The sequence below is a fragment of the Strongylocentrotus purpuratus genome, unplaced genomic scaffold, assembly GCF_000002235.5.
Source record: "Strongylocentrotus purpuratus isolate Spur 01 unplaced genomic scaffold, Spur_5.0 spur5_scaffold_17, whole genome shotgun sequence".
NCBI lineage: Eukaryota > Metazoa > Echinodermata > Echinoidea > Camarodonta > Strongylocentrotidae > Strongylocentrotus > Strongylocentrotus purpuratus.
In genome coordinates, this window is record NW_022145602.1 from 23,012,275 (window position 1) to 23,036,707 (window position 24,433).

The 24,433-nt window shown below is 36.5% G+C and overlaps 1 protein-coding gene across 4 annotated transcripts; it reads left to right on the forward strand.

The window, feature by feature from the left end:
- The first annotated feature begins 2,836 nt into the window (after positions 1–2,836).
- On the forward strand, positions 2,837–22,527 carry LOC756464. Of its 4 annotated transcripts, none has more exons than XM_001195228.4 (11): positions 2,837–3,551; positions 4,075–4,132; positions 9,537–9,937; positions 11,593–11,640; positions 12,448–12,659; positions 14,744–14,833; positions 15,442–15,592; positions 17,538–17,720; positions 18,996–19,292; positions 19,998–20,194; positions 21,923–22,527. In XM_001195228.4, exons 3-11 carry the CDS (start codon positions 9,556–9,558, stop codon positions 22,163–22,165), a joined length of 1,803 nt encoding a protein of 600 aa, XP_001195228.3. In that variant the 5' UTR covers positions 2,837–3,551; positions 4,075–4,132; positions 9,537–9,555; the 3' UTR covers positions 22,166–22,527. The 4 variants fall into 4 exon arrangements, with proteins under 4 accessions (XP_001195228.3, XP_030843790.1, XP_011676479.2 ...); XM_011678177.2 differs by lacking the exon at positions 2,837–3,551 and adding an exon at positions 3,584–3,878; XM_030987930.1 differs by lacking the exons at positions 2,837–3,551; positions 18,996–19,292 and adding an exon at positions 3,583–3,878.
- The last annotated feature ends 1,906 nt before the right edge of the window (positions 22,528–24,433 follow it).

Genomic DNA, 24,433 nt, shown 5'->3' on the forward strand with positions numbered 1-24,433 from the left:
AGACCTTTTGATCGGCATCTGTCTCCTGCAATCTGGTAGAGTGTCTTTAGTATTTAGAGGGTGGCTAGTGATTTCCCTAAGGTCGTCAGTCCATCTGAGCTTGAGTCTTCCTTTGTTACGTGTTCCTTCAAAGGTACCTTGAATGATAATTTGTCAAGGTTGTCTCATGATCTTCTGCTAACTTGACCAAACTATTTGTAGCTTGTACTTGTCAATCCTGGTCGCAAGTGGCGATTGATCTCCGATGATGGACATTAATTGTGTCCATTGGTGTTGTAATCTCTTCATGATATCCCAAGTAGCTTCGATCTAACACCACATTTCAAAGGCAGATATTTGCCGAGCTTCCACCCTCCTTGACAATCATTGACCCAGGAACATTATATAAACTTGTCCACTTGATCAACTTCTTCTTCATAAACCACCATGCTCTGTTGCATGTAGTTAATTTCCACCAATCATGATCTTGGTCTTTTTCACATTGAGGTAGGGTCCAAATTATTCACTTGCACCCTTCACTCTTTTTTAAGGAGTTCTAGTAGTTCTTCTGATGTTCTTGTTATAAGTGTTGTCAGTGGCATACTGAGCAAAAACACTTAGAGGGGCTGAAAAACAATCTGCATCACCACCACTCATACATGTTACATGCAGGCCCCGCGGATCTTTTTTTAAAGCGGGGGTGGGGGGGGTGAAGTATTTATGATCAGGAAGAGAGGAGCGCAAATTGGCATGGTGTTCAAGGGGCACAGCCCCCGGAAGCTTAAGAGTTTCAGGTATTTATTAACTGTAAGATGAACATATTTTGATACCTCATTTCACCTCGGGTCACTTTCTTTCTTTCTAGTTCTCTTTAACATACTTTATACAAAAAGTGAGGGGGGCTTGAGTCCCCTGAGCCCCGCTGTTCTGCGGACCCTGACATGTAGGCTTTTAAATAAGCATATTTTTTGCTTGACTGTGAATTTAGGATTTGTCATTTTCCAACATACGCTTAACAAATAATAATTTACTAAAAAGTGAGAAAAAACCCAGGAAAATCATGTCATTTCAGCAACATTTGTAAATTACTGGTATCGAATATGTAGACAAAACAGTTTGAATTCTGTTTGGGGGTCAACTGTCCCCCCCCCCCCCTAACCCTTCCCCATCAATACGCCAGAGAGTGTTGTATTGTCGGCGTATCTTAGGTTGGTGATCGTTCGTCCACCAACAGAAATTTGACCAGGGAGAGAAGTTGTTGAAACGTGTCTCTAGTGTTGCTAACCTCACTATCTTTTCATGACAACAAACGACAGTTGATCGACATCATAATTATATGCGCGAGTCTGCAGGATGATTGGGTGCTCAGAAATAGACAAAAGCACGAGCAGGCCTTTACCGTCAAGATGAGGTTCCTGTTCAAGTGATTCCAGACAGTGATGTCATGCCAAGGAAAGGTCTGTCCACAACATAGTTATGATGAAGCAGGCAACATCAAAGTACAGCAAGCGATTTGAATTGATGCTAATGAGAAGATGTATGTTAGGGTCTTAGTGGATGACACAGACGTCTACGTACTACTTTTGCATCATTATCTACATGACGGACTTATAAAACGCCAATGACCATGGAGACGCCCCTTCACAAATCGAACTGTTACTGATGTTCCTGCCAATGTAGACAAGTTAGGAGATATCATTCCATCGATGTTGGCAGGACATGCGTTGACGGGATGCGACACTCTTGGGGCATACTTTGGCATTGGATAGGGTACAATGCTGAAGTGATGAAGCAGAAGATTCGACTCCCTTAGGACTCAGTTGGCAATGTTGATGCAGCATGGTCATATGTCATCACTCAACCTACTCAATGCTTTTCTTCATGTTATGGACAGTCAACAATCAACTGAATGTCAGAGGCTCGTATCAGCGTGTGGCTATCAAGGGTCCGAAGACTAGGAGCTCCAGATACCCCCAAACCTTGCCTCACTACCTCAAACTACTGAAGCGTTTGTAGAAAATGTTAAGAGAGCTCATTTGCAAACATGCGTGTGGAAGCACGTATAACAGTCACGACCTGACTGTGCAGAATTAAGTGTTAAATGACATCCTCTTCGGCATGGAATATTTTAGGGTTCCCAACACTTTAGAGGGTTTTTAAACAAATTTCAAGATTTTGAAGCAAACATATAAACGGATATAGTCCTGTATCGTATTGGTAGTTTGTAATTTTTAGGTTAATTTAAAAGAATCTAGTACCTTAGAAAACAAATCTAGTTTCTTAACGCTGTCACTGAAAATGGGCATTTATCACCTTATGCCACCTCATATCTATGGGACAGAGAGCATAAAATTCAACCGTGTTTTCTTTGAGTATTAAATTACGAAATAAAAAAAATGTGCAGCATAATTTTTACTCACTGTATCCAGTGCATCTGACTCATGACATATGATAATCTCATGTTAGAAATTGGTATTTGGCCATCATTTAGAACTATGCAAGTTAATGTGTCTATAGAGGGCGCCATTCCGAATTATGCAAATTTGCATATCATTTGTGATCATACAGTATCGCAATTTTTATTTAGTGATGATTCTAGAAAAAAATCAAGATATGTCACTGCAATTTAATGTAGTAAAATGCTGTTAAAACTTTTTATATCATTAATTTTGGTTAAAAAGGGGATTTTGGCGGCCATTTTGTATGACGTCACATATTTCAAATTGCTCAATGCTGACAGAGTGTCAGCAATCGAATTCTTCAAATTGATGGTCTAAGGAACTATAATCCGAAGAAAAAAAAACTATAGACCCTAAAACAAGGTATATCGAGATGGCTGCCGGACTATGGTCACTCAGCCGTGGAAGAAGAATGCGTGAGTAGTGAACTAAAAGACGTGATATGCAAGGAAATTACAAAGGTACTACTGTCGGGCCCTGTAATTGATCAGATTGTTGACTCTGTATATGAAACTGTGTGTAAGAGATTCGAAGAAAAAATCTCACAAAATGTGCATGATGGAATGCTACTTGAACTTGAAAGCAAGAAAAGAGAGGTGAAAGACGTGAAAGATAAAATGGATGCCTCGACAGGGAAAGGGCAGCAATCGAATACCTTGAACAATATACTAGACGCAACTCGTTGCGGATATACGGAATACCAGAATCTCAAAACGAAAATACTGATAACATTGCCCTCAATTTGTTCAAAGATAAGTGGGATCTTGACCTCATTCCTACAGATCTGGGCAAAAGTCATCAAGTGACACCTCGCCCACGAACAGATAATGGCCAATTCCGTGGCTCAGAAAATCGTCCGAGAGCTGTGATAGTGAAGTTTGTCCGCTACAACATGAGGATGTTGGTCTACCAAGCCAAGTCGAAACTTCGAGGATCCAAAATATACATCAAAGAGGATCTAACTTCATCAAGACAGGAGATAGTCGGTGCCTGTGTCAACAAAATCAAAGAGAAGCGTGTAAAACGTGTCTGGACACAGGACGGCCGCGTTCTTGTCTTGTCAACTAACGACAAGTTAATCACCATCAGAGATCTCCGTCCTGTTGAATCTTTGTAAGTGTTCTGCAGTTTGGTTTATTTCTTCATACCATAATTAATGATGACCAGTCGTGCTAACATGAAATATCGTTGCTTGATATGTAATACTTCAGTCAGGAGCAACCAGAATGAGTGCATTGTCAACAATGGTGCCATGTTAATGTGGAGTCCCAATATCCGACTATGAGCGAGACATTGATTGGACTTGTAATAAATGTATATTTCAAGAACTACCGTTCCATGATCATTGTGAATCTGAAACATTCACACCACAACTAGATGACATAGATGATATGCCTGCTACATCTCGTGACTTGGACGAAGCCCGGTTAAATACTACATGTAATTCCTGTTCTATATGTGAAAAACCTGTAAAGAGAAATCAGAAAGCAGTGCTGTGTACTAATTGTTCAAAATGGGTTCATATTAAATGTGCAAATGTTCGACGTGCTAATAGTAATGATCCTAGCGAGAAATTTGTTAATTGGCAGTGTACAAGATGTTTATTTTCCCAATTATCTTTTTCTATTTGATACAGATTATGAACAAGAGACGAACAAAGATTCGTCTGATAGTAATGTCAAGTCAAGATGTGGGTGAGTGGAACCATGCTGATTTTACATTTTCCAGTGAAAAGGGGCTTAAAGTTGCTCATTTAAACGTAAGAAGCCTTCGATATAAAACGGCTGACCATAAAGTGTTTTGTAAAACGCTATCATTACGATTTTATATCGATCGTTATCTCATGGACCTATTATGGATGGACATTCATCGTTTTCTTAACGAATTCATTGTGATTGTCTCCGTCAATGTCGTCTCAATAACATTCCCTACATGTTTCTTCACTTTGATCTCATGATGGTCACCGCCAAAAAGCCGGGACAGAATCAAGATAGTGATTTTACACATGTTAATATACATGCCCAGAAAAAAAATACTCGCCTAAATCATGGAAAATCGATGTGCAGTTCTGGCTTATAATCGGAAATTGTTGTTCCGTGTACTGTATTTTCTTTTGAAAAACATCTTGACATAATAAATAGAGGTCATATTTGGATTGGTTGTGATTTAAAATCCAGTTTCCCCCTATTTCCTCATAATATTCCAGAGTTACAACGCACAGGGCTTTTAAAGATCATGGCCTTCTAATTGTTTTATAAGGTCATGGGTGTGTGCGAAAATGTGCTAATCAGTAATTATACATTTCGTATCACCAAAATCGTCTGCTTTTCAACTTTGCTGCTCCCCATTGGGGATGTTTTTATTTAAGACACACTCTTACAGAGCACACCATCCAAACAAAACCCAAGAGAGGGAAACTGCTCCTTTGTCAATAGGGACTTTTAGCTTTGCGTGGACTGATACGTGTGACGTCCATTCAAGGCAGTGCATTAAAAGGACGTCGACCGTAGCAATCCCCATTGTCTTCGTGCGAATCTAAAAGTCCCTAGTGACCGAAAATGCTTACGCAGTCGTTATTGTTAAAACAGCTGAATGTTTTCATTAAGATGCACATAATCAGAAGGCGGTGACTATCATTGGATCAATGAAACTTAGTGCTCAATTGGTTGCCATTCCTATTGTTCGTATTTTCAATCAGTCAATACAATCTGGGCGTATCCCAAATGACTTTAAGATGGCTAACAAAGTCCCTATTCCCAAAACAAAGACTAGTCACGAACTAAGTAACTTTCGTCCTATCCCCCTCTTGTCCACTGTTTCCAAAGGGCAGTCCACTCTCAATTGATAGAATATCGTCATAATGAAGAATTAATGTCCGATCGAAAGTCCGGTTTTAGGAGTAAACATTCTACCTCAACATGCTTAACATAGATTTGTGAATTGTTATACGATAACCTTGACAAAGGGCGATTTACTGGTGCTGTTTTCTTAGACTTGAGAAAGGCGTTTGATATCATCCCCCATGATCTTCTTATTAAAGAAATTGGAATAGATGAATGAAAATGGACTAGTTGTTTACACAGACAAAACTAAAGTTATGTTATTTTCAAGTCGAAGGAAGAAGAATCCAGTCAAATTACAGATAAAAATGGATTGTAAACTTATAGAAAATGTATCGAAATTTAAATATCTGGGTGTTATTGTAAATCAGAACTTAGATAGGTCTCCCCATGTCAATGATGTTGTTAAAAGGATTATGAACTCGCTCATATGTATGCGGAGGGTTAAACACTGTTCGACAAAACGTGTATTTACTAATTTATACTATATTTTAATTCTTCCTCACATTGATTATTGTTCAACTCTTTGGGGATCACTGAAAATGAAAGATTTAAGCGACTACAGACATGTCAAAACAAATATTGTTGTTTAGTATTAGATGCAGATTATTATACGCCTGTACAATCTATGTTGAACTCTTTAAAGTTGCAATCCATCAAACACAGATTGGAATGCAATTATCAACTACTTATGTATAAAATCCTGAATAGTCTTGCTCCTGTTTATCTAAAACAAGGTCTACCTCAAAGTGCTTACCCGTATCCCACGAGATCAGTATCAATGCATCGATTGTACCTTGCCAAACCCAGAACCGATTTACAAAAACAGACCTTCTCGTACACAGCAGCAAAGTTATTCAACTCACTACCCATACTTACCAAATGTTCTGCCTCACTAATTTTTAAACGAAATGTCCCTGAAATTCAAGTGAGTTAATTTTGCGATCGCTTACATGAAGTATTCCTACCATCCTCTCTCTCTTTCTCTCTTTCGTTTACTCTCTCTCCTCTTCAATTTTCATCTAATTTCCTATTTGTATGAAATGTTTTACAGTTTGTTTATATTATGTTGTTTTTTATTGTATATTTATGTGTATTGTAAGATATTTGAAATGAAATTTGTTTGTTACAGCAGGGCTCCCTTGTAAAGCAGGCCTTGCGGCTTGAATGGGACCACCCTGCTTTTATAAAGAAGACATGAATAACAATACAAAAATAAGAATAAATAAGAATAAGAGCAATAACCATGCACTTTGAAGGCATTACGGTCTTAAACAAGAACTCAACTATTCCTTTAAACATGTGGTTAAGCGCGTGCCTACCTCAATCATTTTGTTTTGTTATGTACAACCACCATAATATTCCTCCTATCTCAACGTAAATCATTTCTATTTGAAGCATACACTAGGGAAATTGTGGGTATGAATATAGCATTGTATGCTATGCATATATATCAGCCAGATAACATGGATAAGGGCTACTCTGTTCTTTTTATTTTCATTGTATTTTTATGAAATATTATATATCTGTTTATAGTATCACATGTTAAGCTAGTTAATTGGTTAGTTTTGCTAACAAGTGTCAGGGTTTTTTTACTCACCTGGGCAAGAGGCTCAAGTGGCCTATTGCGATCGCTTTTTGTCCGTCGTTCGACATCCGTAAGCTAGTTAATTATTGTCAACCTCTTCTCAAAAAGGAATGATCGGATGTTAATCAAACTTGGTGTGAATCATCCTTAGGCAAGGGAGATCTTAAGTTGTTTAAATGGGATACATATCCCCAAGCGGGGCTGGGGGCAGCACCACCATAGTTCTTTAGTGGCAGTAATTGCACTTTTTATTTTCCTTCTTGAATACCCATGACTAGATTATAAATTAAATGTGTAGGAATCACATGCAGGAAAAGTATTGTTATGTAGTGGTAGTACTAGTCTACACCCCCTCAGTAATAGTTCATGATATCACCCAGTATGCCATTAAAAGAATAATAGAAATAGCTCGGAATACATTTCTGGCAATGAAAATACTTTATATTCACAGATAGAAAGGTGAAATTTGTGCTTTGGTTAAGACTAGTATACTGTAATGTATGGTCTGTCATATTGTATGGAGCAGAAACATGGACAATAAGCATGGCCATAGTAAATAAAATAACATCTTTTGAAATGTGGATTTACAGCAGAATGATGGAAATATCCTGGAAAAACAAATGAAAACCAACAAAGATATATTTCACATGGCAGGCCGTAAACAAATTGCACTGGTAGGATTACTTAATGAGAGAAAAGTCAAATATGTTGGTCATGTTAAAAGGCAAAAAAGCCTCTTAAATGATGTGTTGGAGGGAAGAGTGGAAGGAACTAGACTGAGAGGGAGACCCAGAATCAACTGGGAAGATAATGTCAAGAACTGGAGTGGACTAAAACTGCAAGAGTGCACCAGAAAGGCAGAATATAGAGTGAAATGGAAATATGTTGCAACCAACCTCCGAACCGGGAGGAGATACATAGATAGATTATGTGTATAGCAAAAACAAGTAATAAATCATACTCCCAAATTTACATAAAATTTATTTCATCTTGTTTTATATAGGAAAGTGCATGAATCCCGAAACCAAAAACCAAGAACCATATGGTATGGTTTGCTTTTTTCAGATTTAATATTGTGGTCATGATAGATATTAATCTCATCGACCTGTAATTTCATTTTCGGTTTAGCTTAATCAAATTTGGAGTTGACTTTGAAAGATTATTATTATTATTATTAATTGTTCCACAGAGAAGTTACCGGCTTGGCAATAACGATCAAAGTGATCTGGTAGGCAAGATAAAAACCAAAAACCAAGAACCATATGGTGTGGTTTGCTTTTTCAGATTTAATATTGTCGTCATGATAGATATTAATCTCATCGGCCTGTAAGTTACGGGCTTGGCAATAGCGATCAAAGTGATCTGGCAGGCAGTCCAATCATCTCAATAAATACAGAGAAATCGGTTGGTGTAGAATCACTCTTAGGCGGTATCCCCGCCAACTATAGCTGTAACGTCGTTTAATACGTCGAGACAGATGCCTCTTACCTGTCGTGCCTTAGAAGAAAGAATCAGTTACCAAGATTTCTCCAAAGTGTATGGTAAGCAAACTTAACATCCATTAAATGTTCAGTGTAATATAAATCCTGTAGAGTTGACTATAAGTGGAGGGCCAAAGTCAGAAAATAGAGGTTTGCCTGTTACTACCACACAAACCAAGCACACCTTGTTTATTCGAAAGATTTTACAATGATACACAACATTTCAGAGGTGTTTTATTTTATTGTAACGAACACCCCTGAATCGAAGGGAGCGTTCTAAAAAGCTGCCCTTTTGATGAAAAAAGGTGTTTTATAAAGGATATCTTTGAACCACCCTGAGGTTGGTGTCACATCAAGGAAAATTTAATTATCTTAATTTTTATTGAATAGGGATCAATTAACATCTTAAAAATTGTAAGTAAAAAAACATGATAATTTCCTCGGATAATTGAATGTTATCAAAAACTGTTATTTTTTTCCATAATTATATCAAAATCGGAGACACGCATTTTTTCCAAATTTTCTAGAAATTTACCCATGTAGGCCTACAAGGAAAATATCATGTGCTAAGGCGAGGCTTATATCTATTTTTTTTTTAAAGTGTTATAGCAACCCAAAGTTACTGATTTGATTTCCACAAAAACTAAATTTTTGCCCACATGTTTATTAACTGTATGTATATAGATTACGTGTATTACTGCATTGATGACGTGTTTGGTGTGTTTACATCGAGTTTTAAAGATAACTTTGAAGTAAAACCTGTAATCACCATGTATTTGGTGCCAAGAGATGAACATATTCTGAACCGACAGCACCGACCTTTAGGGTTGAGTTTGTATTTAGCTCAAACAATACCGCATTTCACAGCGATTACCAGACATTTGCCCCTGCTACAATTGCTCGGTTTTATTTCGTCGAAGTTACTATATATGGTAAGGGTTAGGGTTACATTTTGGTTAAAGGTTACGTTAAAGGTTAGGGTTTAAGGGTTAGGGTAAGTAGAGCGTTGAATTTAGAGTCAAACAGAATGTGCTTAGTGTAAGAGAGTAACGCAGATATGTTGTCATAGGAGCAAGTGCCGTACAAACTTCCAATCATTCATTTTGAACAACCCATCTTTAGATGCGCAGGCCGGCTACTCGTAACACTCTCAGTTATTTTTTTCTTGTTTTGTTGATATCTCTTGTAGCATTCGAGGACCATCAAGAATGTTTGGCGGAAAACATGTTTTTCTTCTTATCATCTCGACACTGGTAATAATTCAAGATGTCAACCGCTGTTGGGTTACGGCAGATGAGCTTCCGATCCAGCACGGCGTCCTCTTTGTCGGTGTCGGCTATAACATGATAGATGGTAACCCTGAAGGGGGTGACTTACAAACTGGAGGCGTAGATCCAGGTATATTGATCAGTCGACGGATCTTCAAATTCACTTATGACCAAGGGCAAACAACTTCTGACCTGACGAGTCGCATTCCCGACGAGATATCGTTCGTACGGCGAGACAGTGCCTTTTCAGAATCATCACTGTCAACGTTTCATGGTACAAAAAGTTACGCTTCCAAACTCGCCGCTCAAGTTGAAGTAACAGGTGAGTGTTATTTAAACTTGGGAAATCAGTACTGACGGAAGGGAAATTTTTACAATTATACGACTTCCAAGCAACAATGGACCTTTGCAGACAGGGGAGTCGCTTGAAGAGGGGGAGGACGTGACACCCCCACACTAAAAAGGAAAAAAGGGAAAGAGAAAAGGAGAAAAGATGAAAAGAGAAACAAAGAAAAGGGAGAAGAAGAAAAGAGAAAGGAAATGGGAAAGGAATGAAAGAAAAGGGGGAAAGAAAAAAAAAAGGAAAGAAGGAAAAAAAGAAGCTAAGAGAGAAAGAGAAGAAGAGAAGAAAAAAACGGAAGGGAAATATGAACAGGTATATGATTGAGAGATATGAGAGATGACGAGGAAATACTAAGAAGAACGATAACGGCAAAACAAAAATAACGAGGCCGCCGAAGTAAACGTATTGCAGGGAAAAATTAGAAAATCCTGACCAGAAATGTGTTTTAAATTTTTCCTCTTTCACATTATGATACAATTTAATCGAAATTTTGCCATCAAAATTGTTGGGGCTCCCAACACTTTACAGGAGCTTTAACGTTTGCAAAAGTGAAACGATATTGTATAAGGCCTTACGAATCACAAATTGCAAGAACAAATAGTGTGTAACTACATTTTTTCAAAGATTTTGATACGAGATGGATGACATGAATTTTACTGACTTCAGTCTTTAGAAATATCGAATAATGTATTTTTGTTAGGCACGCACAAATAAATGAGTGTATTCAAGTAGCTGCCTGTAGCCCGGAGGATTACCCTATTTAGCCATATTGCAGGGCAATCGCTCATCTGTATGAAAGCAGAACAAATAAGAAAGACAGAATGGAGAAAGTACGGAATAAATAGGACTCATAATAAGAATATTGCTCCGATTGTCTCATTTTCGCTCGCGTGAACATTGCCAGCACAAACCACTGACCTCTACCTCCTGAACGGATCATCGCCCATTCCCATTCACTATACGTTACGTACTAAAAGGCTGTATTGTCTGACCGTTCATGAATATTCATGTTTTTGCTAAACTCGGCAAAATGTTTGCTTTTACTAAATGGAAAAATTACGGTGGGGGGGGGGGGGTTGGATAAAATAGACATAATGAAATAGGCAGAAGTGATCTATGATAATTCATGCTTTTGATGTTTCGTGTGCTCGACCTATAATTTTCAAATCGCTTGGTAAACTGAGTCCAAAGTTAGACTTGTTTCACATGTGTATTAAAGGCAATGACGAGCTTGCAACCTATTTTGAAAAATTACGGTGGGTGAACTTTCAAAAGTCTATGAGACATAAGGGCTCCAATGAAAGAGCTAGTAAAAACGTACGTCGGGGTAGATGTGCTTTTCGTTTAAACAAAAAATGAATTTTTAAAAAAACGTCCATAGGATAACATGTTAGGCTGCTGACTCTGATCATGCTCTGACGATAGGGGGCGTTGTGAAATGAGACTAAACGGAGCCATATGAGAGTTATGAATGTTTGAAATATAAGATTACTAAATGTATGTGAATCTGAAATAGTAAATTTGGTGGATCAAATGTTTCGTAGACACGGACAACTTTTCCGTTCAACGTGTAATACATATTACTAATCATGTTTTTCTCGCACACCAATCTCCTTCGATCTATTTCTTTGCAGGTGGATACGAAGGTGTCATGGCCGAGGTCCAATTCGCTGCAAGTGCCCGTAAGTTGTCTGCTTCCACTTAATACCACAGTCACGCTAACGAGTCCGACCCCACACGGACAGCATAACGAAAAATACATTACATTCATCTACATGGTTGCAAGATTCGTTAGATCTCCTCATCTCCATCTATCCTATCTTATTTTTCTCTCTATCTCCCCCACTCACTTTCTCTCTCTCTTTCTCCGTTCCAATTTCTATAATTATTCAGAATTTTGTTTACTGTAACTCAATCTCTTAATGTTCTTTCATATCTTGTTCTATTATAGGCCTATATACTTTCCCCTCTCTACCTATAAATCTCTATTCGAGGTGGATCAATAATTCTCGGGCAGGAGGTGGGGGCGCAAGTGTGACATTTCTGTGACAGGCAATACAACAAGGACCAAATATTAATCAGGCCTCTTCTTACCCCTTTTTCGAACTCTATTTTGGGACTGAGGTCATGTTTGAAGTCCATTTGAAGTCTGGCGGTGTGACTGAGGTTTGAAGAGAGGGAAATTCGTATGTTGTTCAATATACAGATATATCATATTTGGTGACCTAGCTGTTGCAGTATCTTTTGTGATGAATGTTAGATTGGTGTGACACTGAAGTGTAAAGAACAGTATATTTTCTTCAAAATGAAATCATGGTAAATTATATTATTATTAATATGTACCAATCACCTTAAAAAAATGTGTATAGCTAGAATGTAGTATAATGTATGAATTAAATGTAAAAAAAAATTGCATGGCATTATGTAGGTTAACCATGTTAACGGTTAAAGAGTATAAAGAAAATGAATAATGGAAATAATTCCTGTAGGTTATCAACAAGTGGCTGACAAAACGTCAGGTGAAGGATCTGTGTTTCTAAGTAACGAGACAATCACAAACCTTGGACAAGCACGTTACCGGACGGAACTTGCGCTCACCGGGAAGCATTTACTCTCACCCGGCTTTGTGGCTGCCGCCTGCCGCCTTCCACAGACCTACACGGAAGCAGATTATATGGAATTCATGGAAGACTGGGGAACGGTAAAAATACACCCCTAAATAGATCTCATCAGCATTAATGATGTCCTTTCTGACGCCCCGCAATTATTACAACTATATTTGTTTTCCGTGCAGTATCTATCATATTTTTCGGAATGGTATGTGAAATGTTACATGTGAGGCGAAAGGGGAGAATTTCGAATTCGTGAACCCCAGCCCACATGCCATTAATTCTCATTTCACTCTGTATATTTTTACATATTACTTCGAATTTATCAGGTGGGCTGTTTATCGTACAGACCACCTTATAATTTCGTTAGAATTGCCTTTATCAGGTGGGCTGTATATCGTACAGACCACCTTATAATTTCGTTAGAATTGCCTTTATTATCAGGTGGGCTGTATAACGTACAGACCACCTTATAATTTCGTTAGAATTGCCTTTATCAGGTGGGCTGTATATCGTACAGACCACCTTATAATTTTCAAAAGAATTGCCTTTATTATCAGGTGGGCTGTATATCGTACAGACCACCTTATAATTTTCAAAAGAATTGCCTTTATTATCAGGTGGGCTGTATAACGTAGACCACCTTATAATTTCGTTAGAATTGCCTTTATTTATTCTTTATTTTTCTTATTTCGAACCACTTTTTTGTAAGCACGATTACTTAAAAATGGCTTGATCAAATGCCTTGAAATTTGGCACACATATGTATAGGCATATGTACAAAGCACAATATTGTTTTCAACATTGATCTTTGCTGATGACGTCATCTAGGCGCCATTTTGTAAAATTTTACGAAAATCAACTCATGATCATATCTTCATAACCAAAAGCTATTTCTCATTCATATTTATTATAATCAAGGTCAATATCCGTCCGGTCAATTTCAGGTCAAAGAACGCGCGCGTCAATACGCGCGCAAAGTTTTATAATGCTCAAAATCGTCTCAAAATCATTTTGCATACGTTTTAGGCCATTCTAAGCATTTTATGAAAAATCGCGCACAGGCGCATGCGCGCGCGTTTTCGCGCGTTACACCATTACACAGCGTAGAATCGCCATTTTGTTTTCTTTCATGATGTTTCACATATTTTTACAAACAAATTGATAACATGTTTATCTCTATATGACTATTAATAACGTAATGAGCGTCCGTTTAACATAAATTTCCGTGCGCGCAAGCTCTTGTATTACATAGCATATATGGGCAAAAACATGCCTATACAAAATCCATTGTAGCTCTTTAGGAGTCGAGGTGACCCCAATTTTTTTATTCATATTGTGATAGAATATGAATTGGAGATATGATTTCATGTCTCATTTGACTCTCAATTTTCTCATGACGTCATCATAATTGTCTCCGAACCCATAATTTCAATTTGCATATTATGATGTCAGCATATTTTTTGAAAATTGATTTTATCGCTGTAAATATTGATTGATTTTCTTCCAAATTTTGATATGTTCTAGCTGAGACAATTTTCTACAAATGCAGTTGCTACTATCCTTCATTTTTACAAAGGCATCATGGCGTATTTTTGCAATTAAAGGAGGCATGTCAATTTTTCACATTTTGCGTGTATTCTCTGTGGGACATGTCTTTTTCTCAAAACTCGATTCTACATTCCCGTCTTTCGCCAGCAATATCTACAACGTTTTAGCTTCGTTTACGCTGAACTTCGAGTATTTTGTAGCTGAGACAAAAAGCTATCTCAAATGTACCCTTTATTTTGTCTCAATTTTTTGTTGGATCACCCCACCTATACTTGTTCCAAACAAGTATTACAAATGTAGTTATTCTTAAATTTGTTCATGGTCAAACGAATAAATGAATATTGGATAGATTTTTATATAATATCTTTCGGAAAAGGCCATATATGAATAGAAATATTATTATCTTCATGAGTATTATCATTAGTATTATAATTAATAATAATAGTAGTAGTAGTAGTAGTAGTAGTAGTAGTAGTATTAGTAGTTATATCAGGAATAAGTGAGTAAGTAAATATACGAATGAATAGGCCTATACTAATTATAATACTACTAATAATACTAAAAGTAATACTAATTAACAATACAAACGAAAATAACAACCTTACTATTATTTTTTATTCAATAGCATGTCATCGAAGAGGCTAATTTGGGAATTAGGGAAGGTGAAAACTTGGAAGAAAAACGATCATCCTTCGTCAATTACGCAGCTCAAAATGTAAGAATGTTCACCAGAAATGCATTTTCGTATATTTGTGCGTGTGGGTAAGTACGTGTGTGTGTGTTTGTGTTTGTGAGTGGTAATGGGTGATTCCATGACAATGTCTTTAAATTATGTTGTGTTTTGAACATTCTGCTTACAAGTCAGCCGAACACACTTGCTTCGAACTATATCGAACGATAGTGGGGTTTTAGCAATCTGTGTTTTGACCCCAAAAGGCATTATCATTCTGACCCAACAGTCAAATCCTACAGTTGTAATGCCAAATATGGCAAATCCCATATTTAGCATTTTTTCCATGAACAACACAACTGCAGCTTTTAATAATTAAAAGAGATAATCAAATTTGGTTAGGATTAAGGGAAATTTTACATTAACATTCAAACAGTGCAAACAAAAGAATTCGAGGATCCACCGCAAAATTGATACGTTACTTGATTCCCCACCCCCTCCCCCCCCCCCCCAAAAAAAAAAAAAACATGTTGTAGACAGACCAGATCAATACGGGCATATTTTCTTTTTTTAGATTAAAAGTGAAATTCAAAATCATTATTATTACCATTGTTATTACTATTATAATTATTATTATCATTATCATTGTACAGGTTGAAGGAAGCATCTCAGCTTCAGGAGCCTATGCTGGCTTCAGTGCTTCCTTATCGGTTGATATGGAATCATTCAATAGCGCAATGGACAGTGAAACTAAGTTTGGCAGCAGTTCTTCAAAGTACAGAATCGGAACCAATGAATTAAACGGTAGGGTATTTTACTACACTGAGGTCGTAGTCGATCACATTCTAGTTCCTAAACATGCTATGTCCACATTTTTAAAAGTAATTCAATATAGCATTATTGCATATTTCACAATAAACTTTTACGATTACTAAAATGGCACAGTCACATCACATTAGTTCTTAAAGCACTCCTTCGGCTTCATATGAGTGAACGCATTGTTTTTAAAATTATTTTTCCTTTTATTTTCGTTTTGTCCAAGGCTCTGCTCAAAAGTACAACATGACTTTGATAATAATCATGTTCTGTCTAGAATCTCGACGTTTCCTAAACTCTGGATGACTCGTTCTTCCTGAGCTAAATGCAAAGTTGGGAGGGGTGATTAGCAGTGTGTTGGGGGGAGGGGGGGCACATACGTGTAATCGATCGAGGTAAAAAAAGAGGTCTAAAAAAGTTCAACCGATCTTGGAAATTTTAGGGGGCACATTCCCCCCCCCCCCCCCCGTGCCCCCCTCCTCCCGTGATTAGGCTTTTAACTACTATAATAAAGGACCTTTTTTTTCTTCTTTTTTAAATTTTCCTCGTTAATATGTTGTATCTTACTTGGTTGTTTTGTGTATGTGTATCACGTTTGCTGCTAGAATGCGTTGACGTAAAAATAGCGCCACTTAAATGAAAAATTGAATTTTATTCGATTAGGTAATATTTGCCGTTGTTGTTTTGAATATATCTCATCTTTACTAATACTCTGATGTATCCCGTATTTCATTATGTTGAAGCTGAGATTGCACTCTACAAATGAAATGTGATTCAATTTTAGATCAGAAGACGGGATCGTGGTTAAAACTCTGTTTTAAAATTAAGGACAGGGAAGACTGCAAAATCTGCCATTGTGGTTTTTACTTGTACGTGTTTTTTAATGGAGGCTGGGAATTTTTGTCAGAGTCCGATTTTCTCATTGACTCGGTGCTATTAGGTGATCGGCCGATTAACGCGGCTCCTACTCGTTATTCTTATCACCCACCCTCCCAACAGGCACGTAGTCAGAGTTTGATGTTTGGGGGGGACGTATATGTAATCGATCGAGGTAAAAAAAGGGGTCTAAAAAGTTCAACCGATCCTGGAAATTTGGGGGGGGCACGTGCCCCCCCCCCCCTCCTCCGTGGCTACGTGCCTGCCTCCCAAGCCTTCGTCAAAACATGATACTTGGCTGGGTCGTAAATCTAAACACGCAGTCTAGCCTTTTGATTTCATGGTCAGATTTGGTGAACGCCTCTTAGTTCTTACTATTCTTCATCGATACTTTATCTCTCTTACAATTCTCATCTGCACATTTTCTCCTAACGATTCTCGACCGTCAACATCGCTTTCCTAGCTGCTCTGTCTGCTCTGTATGTACCGAACAATAGTCAGAACAATAATTTCTACTGTTTCTACATCATTGCTTGCTAAATGAGCTAGTACATAGGCGTGTTATATAAGTGGAGGGTGGATTTTCTTTTATTAAAGACCAAATCTCCCATTGAGTTTTGTATATGTATTATGTCTCGATCAAAACGGCAGATCACCTTATTCATCTCCGTGACGAATCCCAAGTCTAGTCCCAATCATTGTTGTTATTAATATTATTATTATAATTATTAATATTCAAATAGTCAATTTAAGACAAATAGATATTTTTAAAAGGCACCTTATTCCTAAAAAGTGATTAAACATTTTAGCTTAATATTCAGTAGTATTTCAGAGCGATTTTAAATTATAACATTGATAATAAACTGTAGATAAGAATGGCCAATCGTTGTTTTCTCAAACTGAACTACTAGTATATAGGTGCAGCATGTTTTGGGACCGAACTCTCCATATATGTAGAGCTTTTTTTTCTAAAAATGTTTTGTCGTTAAAACCCCATTTCGGATCAGAACATGGGTTTTAATTCAACTTTTGTCTTATTTCGTCTTCTTTTCTATAGAGCCCATCAGCCTAAAACTGATTGCCATGCCAGAGATCTTCGTAAACGACTACTGGACGGGATTAGATGACTATATATCTGAAGGCCACTGCACCGCCTCTTTTGATCTGGAGAGCGTGAAACAAAATATGGACCAGGCTTTATCGAACTACGGCGAATGGCGTGAAATAGATAGGAGCACAAGTATGAAAAAAGAAATCTTGACTTTTTAATTTGTCTTTTGATAGGGATAGAGTGACAGAAATTATGAACAATGTTTTACGGGAAAACGGCGCGTGGAAAAAAAAGCCAAAAGCAGAAGAATGAAAAAAAAGTCCTTACTTTCAATTTGTTCTTTTAAGGTACCAAGTAACTAAAAATATCTAACAGGCTTTACCGACATATCAGGAGTCAAATAACAGACTTGTAGTTATGCTGTTTTATTTGTAATTCAGGTATACTGAAAGAGATAACTTTAAAAAATAGCTCGACCAGTTTTTTTTTGTTGAATGAAAATGTAGTGAATCTGAGTCAAAAGAAAATGTTCAACACTCATATTTGAGAGATTGGTCTGCCGTCCTAGCCATTGAGGGTGTGCACTTTCTATGTGTCTTTTTTTTCTATATTTTTTTTTAAAGAATTACAATTTTCGTTTCAGAGCAATACTAGTCGTTCAAAAGGTTGTGAAAACCGGACATAGGCAATTTATTAAAGCCTTTGCGTTGGCCAGATTTGTCCATATAATAATAATATTAATAATAATAATAGCTAGTTCTTATTTAGCGCTTTTCAGGACCGAAGGCCCTATCAAAGCGCTTTACAGATATATATATTATTACCCCGGCCAAGGGATTCAGGCTTTCCCGCACACAATGTATGTACATTCTCCACTCCCAGGGGAGTATTCCAGCCATATGGCAAACGAGCTACTTTGCAAATTGACACTGGTGACTAATGAAAGGTTAAACATAACTTAGAGATGGTGTCCTCCTTGTTTTTTGTTTTTTTATTAACCACAGTTTTATCTTTATAGGGCAGCACTTTTATTAGAAACTTCTTCTTCTTGATTTGTTTTTGTTTGGCAATCAGTCACAGTTGACTATTTTTGCCACACACTATTTTATGAATTATTTATATATATACATATGTACAATTTCATGTCATAAATGACTATTTTTAGGATTCTTTCTCTTTCCATCCTCTATCTGCTTTCCACAATGGCCTTGTTGGTGTAGATAACAAATTATTTTGTTATACAATAATATTGAAGACAGAAATTACAGAAACCAATTATTGCTTAGTTCTATAAACATGAACCAAATATTGACTTTAACAAAAAGAGTAATTTATTAAAAAGAAGGCGAATTCAAAGACTTTCGTTGAAAACTACAAAACAGCGAAGTTGAAGAAGAACAAAATCACAAGTAGCAACAAATTTTAGGATGTGATCATTTCTCAACTTGTCGTTTTATCGGTTAGATCCAGTCATCCAAATACCTCTAACGTGGCCGGATGGGGTCTACGGTCTTCCCAAGCCCTACAACGGTTGCCCTACTACTGATTGGGACGAGGGATCTCGCATTCGATTTTATGGCCCAAAAGATGAACGAGAAAACAAATGGAGCAACGTTAATCTTTTTGCGGGTTATAGCATATCATCGGTTTATTCGAGACAAGAGTTTTGCATAAAGACTGTATCTAGCATTCCTGGTTCTAGATGGCAATGGCAACCTGGATCTTATTGCATCTACCAATTTGATTCGACATGCCCACAAAGTATGAATTAGTTTTATAATTATACTGGACCACACGCATCAAATCCACTATAAAACCTTGTTAAGATATGCAGTGGCAATGTTGGCGAAGCGGGTGTTTATTTCTTGTATTACTTTTTAAAAAAAATATATGATGTTGTACAGTGTATATAAATTATACGGTACACATTTCCTTTTTTAGAATAGATAGGTTTATTTAGGCTATTTAATTCCTAAATTCGGAAGCACAAACCGGTCTAATCCGGTACTCTAAGCTTGTAGACCTACATGTATAATTGTGTGATCTACAGGCTGTTGTATATATTTTCGGTTTTTATTTTTGTACGACAGTAGTTACTCGTGTCATTTGTGGCTAATAACCCTCAGTAAGCTGTTTTACTTATACTTAGACACGGGGAATAAAAGAATGTGCTTAATTATAATTTTTCAAGTTTAGGGGTGATCTGACTATTCCTTCACATAGCTTTCTATAGAGTTGAGAATTCTATTAATTTCATGCAGCTCATAGTTTGCTGACAGTGACCGTGTGTTTTCGGGTTTCTTTTTCATTTTCTGGATCGCACTGAATAGCAGCCTGCCTTGTAGAGTAGCTGATGAAATGTTTATATATGGGTGTGTGTTTGTCCCATTTATCCCTCCATGGTGCAAGACTGGATATTTACAATCTTTCTCATGTGTTTTCATTTTTGTCCGGCCCCTTTCTTAGGCTTCACATCTAGTAGCATAGATTGGGGTTACCCAGATAATGACGCCACATTTGGCATGACTGAGGGCGTTCAACCTTCTGGGACAGACACTGCAATCAACTTTTGCTGCCGGAATGATAACGTTGTTTCACAGAAAATACACCTCCCCGTTGATTCCAACTTCATGCTTTTATCACGCTTTGGTAAATGTCAAATGGTGAGTAGATGACCGTCAATGTCCAACAAAGATACGTTTTCTCTTCACACTGACATCCATTTATTTTGGGAGGTGGGATGCCCCCCACCCGACATAATTTCATCCACGAACACAAATTGTGAATGACTTGTCAATCACTTTGAAGAAATCATTCCAAGACAAATTAAAATCAAATTATTTAACCTCACAAAGTTAGGATTTCACTTAAAATATTCACACAAAAAAGGAATATGGCTCGATCAAAAGGCGACAAAGCAAAGGGAGAACCGGGTTTAACTGTTAAAGTGACTCGGTAACATTGTTGAAGGGTGATAAAAAAAACTCCTTAATTTGTGTATGAAATGTTACTTATTATATTCCTTCTACTGTTCTAACCCTCTAACATGCAAACAAATCCTGAAACAATTCTCAAACCACAAAGATATGTATGGCTTTCTTTGAAGGCGTCACTGTGCGACACCTTCTAACCTTTTTTGAATTTTTCTAACCGTTTTTCCATAAATAAAGACATAAGACAGGCTTTTAAAAATCTGTAAACACTTTGATATCTGGAATGGTATATATAGAGCCAATTCATTGCTTTGTGACGATTTGCATTTACCTAAAATGTAATCAAATTGTAATAATAAAGATGGGAGAAGTAAGGAATCGATCAGATCAACGTTTCCCCATTTTTATCGTTAATAATGGTCCGTTCTCACTCAACTTTCAGATTATCTTTAATTGTACATTTAGCATTGAAGTCACTACCTTAGCACCATTTTCCCTCATCTGAACAATGTTACTAAATCCCTTTAAGCCCAAAATAGCAGATTTGAACGCCAGTATCATGCTTTAACATTATCTGAAAACGTAGAAATTAATAGCTCATGTTGTATTATAACCCATTCAACCTGACCTAAAACTTAATCCAAAAAACATCAGGCCAACAAATCTGTTGAATTGCTTTGCTTTAAGGAGGCGTGATGGCTCAGTGGTAGAGCAGAGATATTGTATTCGGGAGGTCCCAGTTTCAAAACCAAGTCGACGAATTAGTGCCCTTTGATACAGCATTAATCATTCATTTTTAAATCCCAAGGAGAGGATTTAAAGCCGTAGGTTTTTGTACACTAGAGCCGGTTAGCAATTCAAGTGCAACATTAATTATAAGTTTCATTGTAGCAATATAGAGCTATACTGAAGTGATGGCCTTGTTGCAAAGATTTTGAACTTGTTGCTGCCCATCAATTAGTCTGAAATCGGGACATCATTTATCAATTTGAGATGATTTATAGCAGAGTTACTTTATTCCTCCATCTGTCCGTTGAAATAAAAATAGGTCAATCAGAAATGTCTGATTTCGTGCCGACGTATCCATTTTACTCTTTTAATCTGTTGAACGATGTCTTTTATCAGTTTCTATTAACTTCCCTAAGTATGTAATTACTTTGTAGACATCTCATAACTTGAATTGTATATTGTTAACTTTTAGGTGCCTATTTATTATGTTATGTCTTAATATGGAGGTTTAACAAATGCAATACATGTAGTTTTATGTAAACTTTTGTATAATCTTCCTTACTATAATTTGTTTTATATTGCTTACTCCTTCCTTTGTAAATTTAATTCATGAATCGTTATTAATTTTTATTACAAATATACCTTTGATGATTTGTACAAATCGATGTAAAGCGCTTAGAAACATTAATAATAAAGTGCTATACCAAAATATATTATCTTTTGGTATAGGTTCATGGTATGTCGGTGAAGAAGGAATCGATCTACTGGCCGACTGATGGCAAGTCCATAGTATCTGGAGATAATCCTAGCGACGGTTTGTATAACCAGGGCGTGCGACTGATCTACTGCTACTACTACCATAGTGACTCAGATATCCAATTCTCACGTGTAGCACAGACGGATCGATTCATATCTGAGCATAATCGATTCGTCGAACTTATTTTTAAGATTGCTGCTGGCGAATTTAATTAATTAACCAAGTTTACTTAAGTTAAGTTTTGTTTTGGTTTCTATTGTTTTTCTGTTTTGTTTTAGTTTAGGTTTAGCATGATTGTAGCTACTTTCGAAGAATCAATTCAAGAGCAATTTCAATACCCTATTGTTTATCCCATAAAAACTTTTTCGGATTACTCAATCCGTCATTGTCATGTTTGCAAATTTCAATAGGCGAAGCAAAAGAATATTTAATTTAGGTGGGTTTTTTTAGGTTCAATCGAATGTAGTTGCGAACGTGTTATTTATTTTGTTAAACTTCAACACAATCTTAAAGAGAAGATTGAGTTCTGGGAAGAGGTGACAAATAATTTGTGAGCGTTGTCATTGTTATTACGCAAGTGTGGAAGAACATCATATCAAACACGTTCCCTGAAAAGCACGGCTCCCTAAATGCCTTCATATTCTAAATATGTCATGTTACATCGTAAAAATCCAGGGTAGGATTTTTACGCCACGTGTTCGTGTAGTCCCATATACATCTTTCTGTGTACAGTGTTTGTAATTTTACCAAGACTTGGCCTAATTTATTATCATTTTGATGATTCCAGAACCTTGCAATACACACAATTACTTATATGCTAGATGATCAACCTTTTCTGATCGATTCCACACCGTTCCTTTCACAATGTAATCGCATGACCAGAACTCAACTTCATCTTTAAACAAAAAAGGAGTTGGTGAAGATTTTTAAAACGTTTTTTTGAAGGTTTCTACAGTGAGTGTTAATGAACTAAAGATGACTAATTAAACATTACAGTTGATAAGATTAATTAGTTGAAAATTAGTTCATTGTGCCATAACATTTATTTATACACTTTTCTTTCAATTTATCATGCATAATTTAAAGGGGAAAACACAAAAAATTATCTTGACTTGCTCCTGGTCAATTTATTGGAAACTCGTTAAGTTACCTTTCCTAAAATGTAATGATTATCTTACTACTTGGCATGAATTATATATAACGAATCCACGAGTTCAGTTTAAAATTATTTTTATTGCATATTTAATTGAAAATATATGTTTCCTTTTTAAATTGTTGATATTGATTCCAATATTTTTCTTGACGATTCTGAACAAAAATCTATAGGTCCAGTTTATCATCTAATTATTCAGTTTTAAAGTCGTTCATTACTTTTTTGATTTATTCTTGAATAATTGCACACAAGTTTGCAGACTTGAATTTAAAACTGTAATTTGAAATTTTCTTCAAATTTTTTTATCTCATTGTTATACTTAATCCATTTGAATATGTTACATTACTTTTCAAAACATATTTTCAAATGTTTCTATCAACAATTTTGCAGAGATATAATGAAAATTCCAGTTGCTTGTCTAATTTCAGATATTTTTGTGAATGGTGGTGGTTAATTCGTTCGAAAATCAGTATAATATTTCTTTCATTAAAAGCAAATGGTAAAAAGGGTACTAATTATGCAGTAACATGGTTTCATATTTTCGAACTCTAACCCCCTAAAGTTTTTGGTTTATTTAGCCCCAAACCTTGGGGTAACATAGCATATTTATAAAGCAAACTGGTGTGTGTGTGTGTGTGTGTGTGTGTGTGAGAGAGAGAGAGAGAGAGAGAGAGAGGCAGACGGAGACAGAGACACATAGAGAAAGAGAGAGAAAGAGGGGGAGACATACAGACAGAGAGGCAGAGAGATAGAGAGGGGCTGATAGATAGAGGCAGAGGCACATCAATAGACAGACAGAGGAAGAGACACAGGAAGAGAGAGAGAGAGGAAGACTAAGGCACAGAAAGGTCGAGAGGGAAAGATTGTCCATTAATGTACATATTTCAAATGTCATTTAGTAATTAAATCAAATCAAAATGAATGAACTTGAATCTTTATTCGTTTCGAGACAGGGAAATTTTAAGGGCTGAATTGATCACATATTTTTCTTTAAATTGGCAACAGAAATATCTTTTTCCTTTGAATGCTACATTCATATAATAAAATTCAATGTCTCAGAAAAATATACTTAGGTAATAATTTCGTCGAAAAGTAGATATCATTGTCAAGTTTGGTCGGAAAAAAACAATGGTTTTGAATCTTTAAGGTGTTGCCAATTTTTTTCAATTTCAATTTTATTACTTTGTATAAAATACAAAGATACAATGTATAATAAAATTATGCCTGGGAAATCGCATTAAAATGCCAGTGGCTTGCAGTAAAACTCAGCGATTCCACTTACATTCTTTGTAATAAAAACAGCAAATACAACATACAATCAAAGCACAAA

Excerpts from the sequence above, each read along its gene's own strand:
- LOC756464 (XM_011678177.2), top strand. The coding sequence starts at position 3,830 with ATGCCTGCTACATCTCGTGACTTGGACGAAGCCCGGTTAAATACTACA. Across the intron at positions 3,879-4,074 it reads AGCCCGGTTAAATACTACAT|ATTATGAACAAGAGACGAAC; the intron begins GTAATTCCTGTT and ends TATTTGATACAG. Across the intron at positions 12,660-14,743 it reads TCATGGAAGACTGGGGAACG|CATGTCATCGAAGAGGCTAA; the intron begins GTAAAAATACAC and ends TTTATTCAATAG.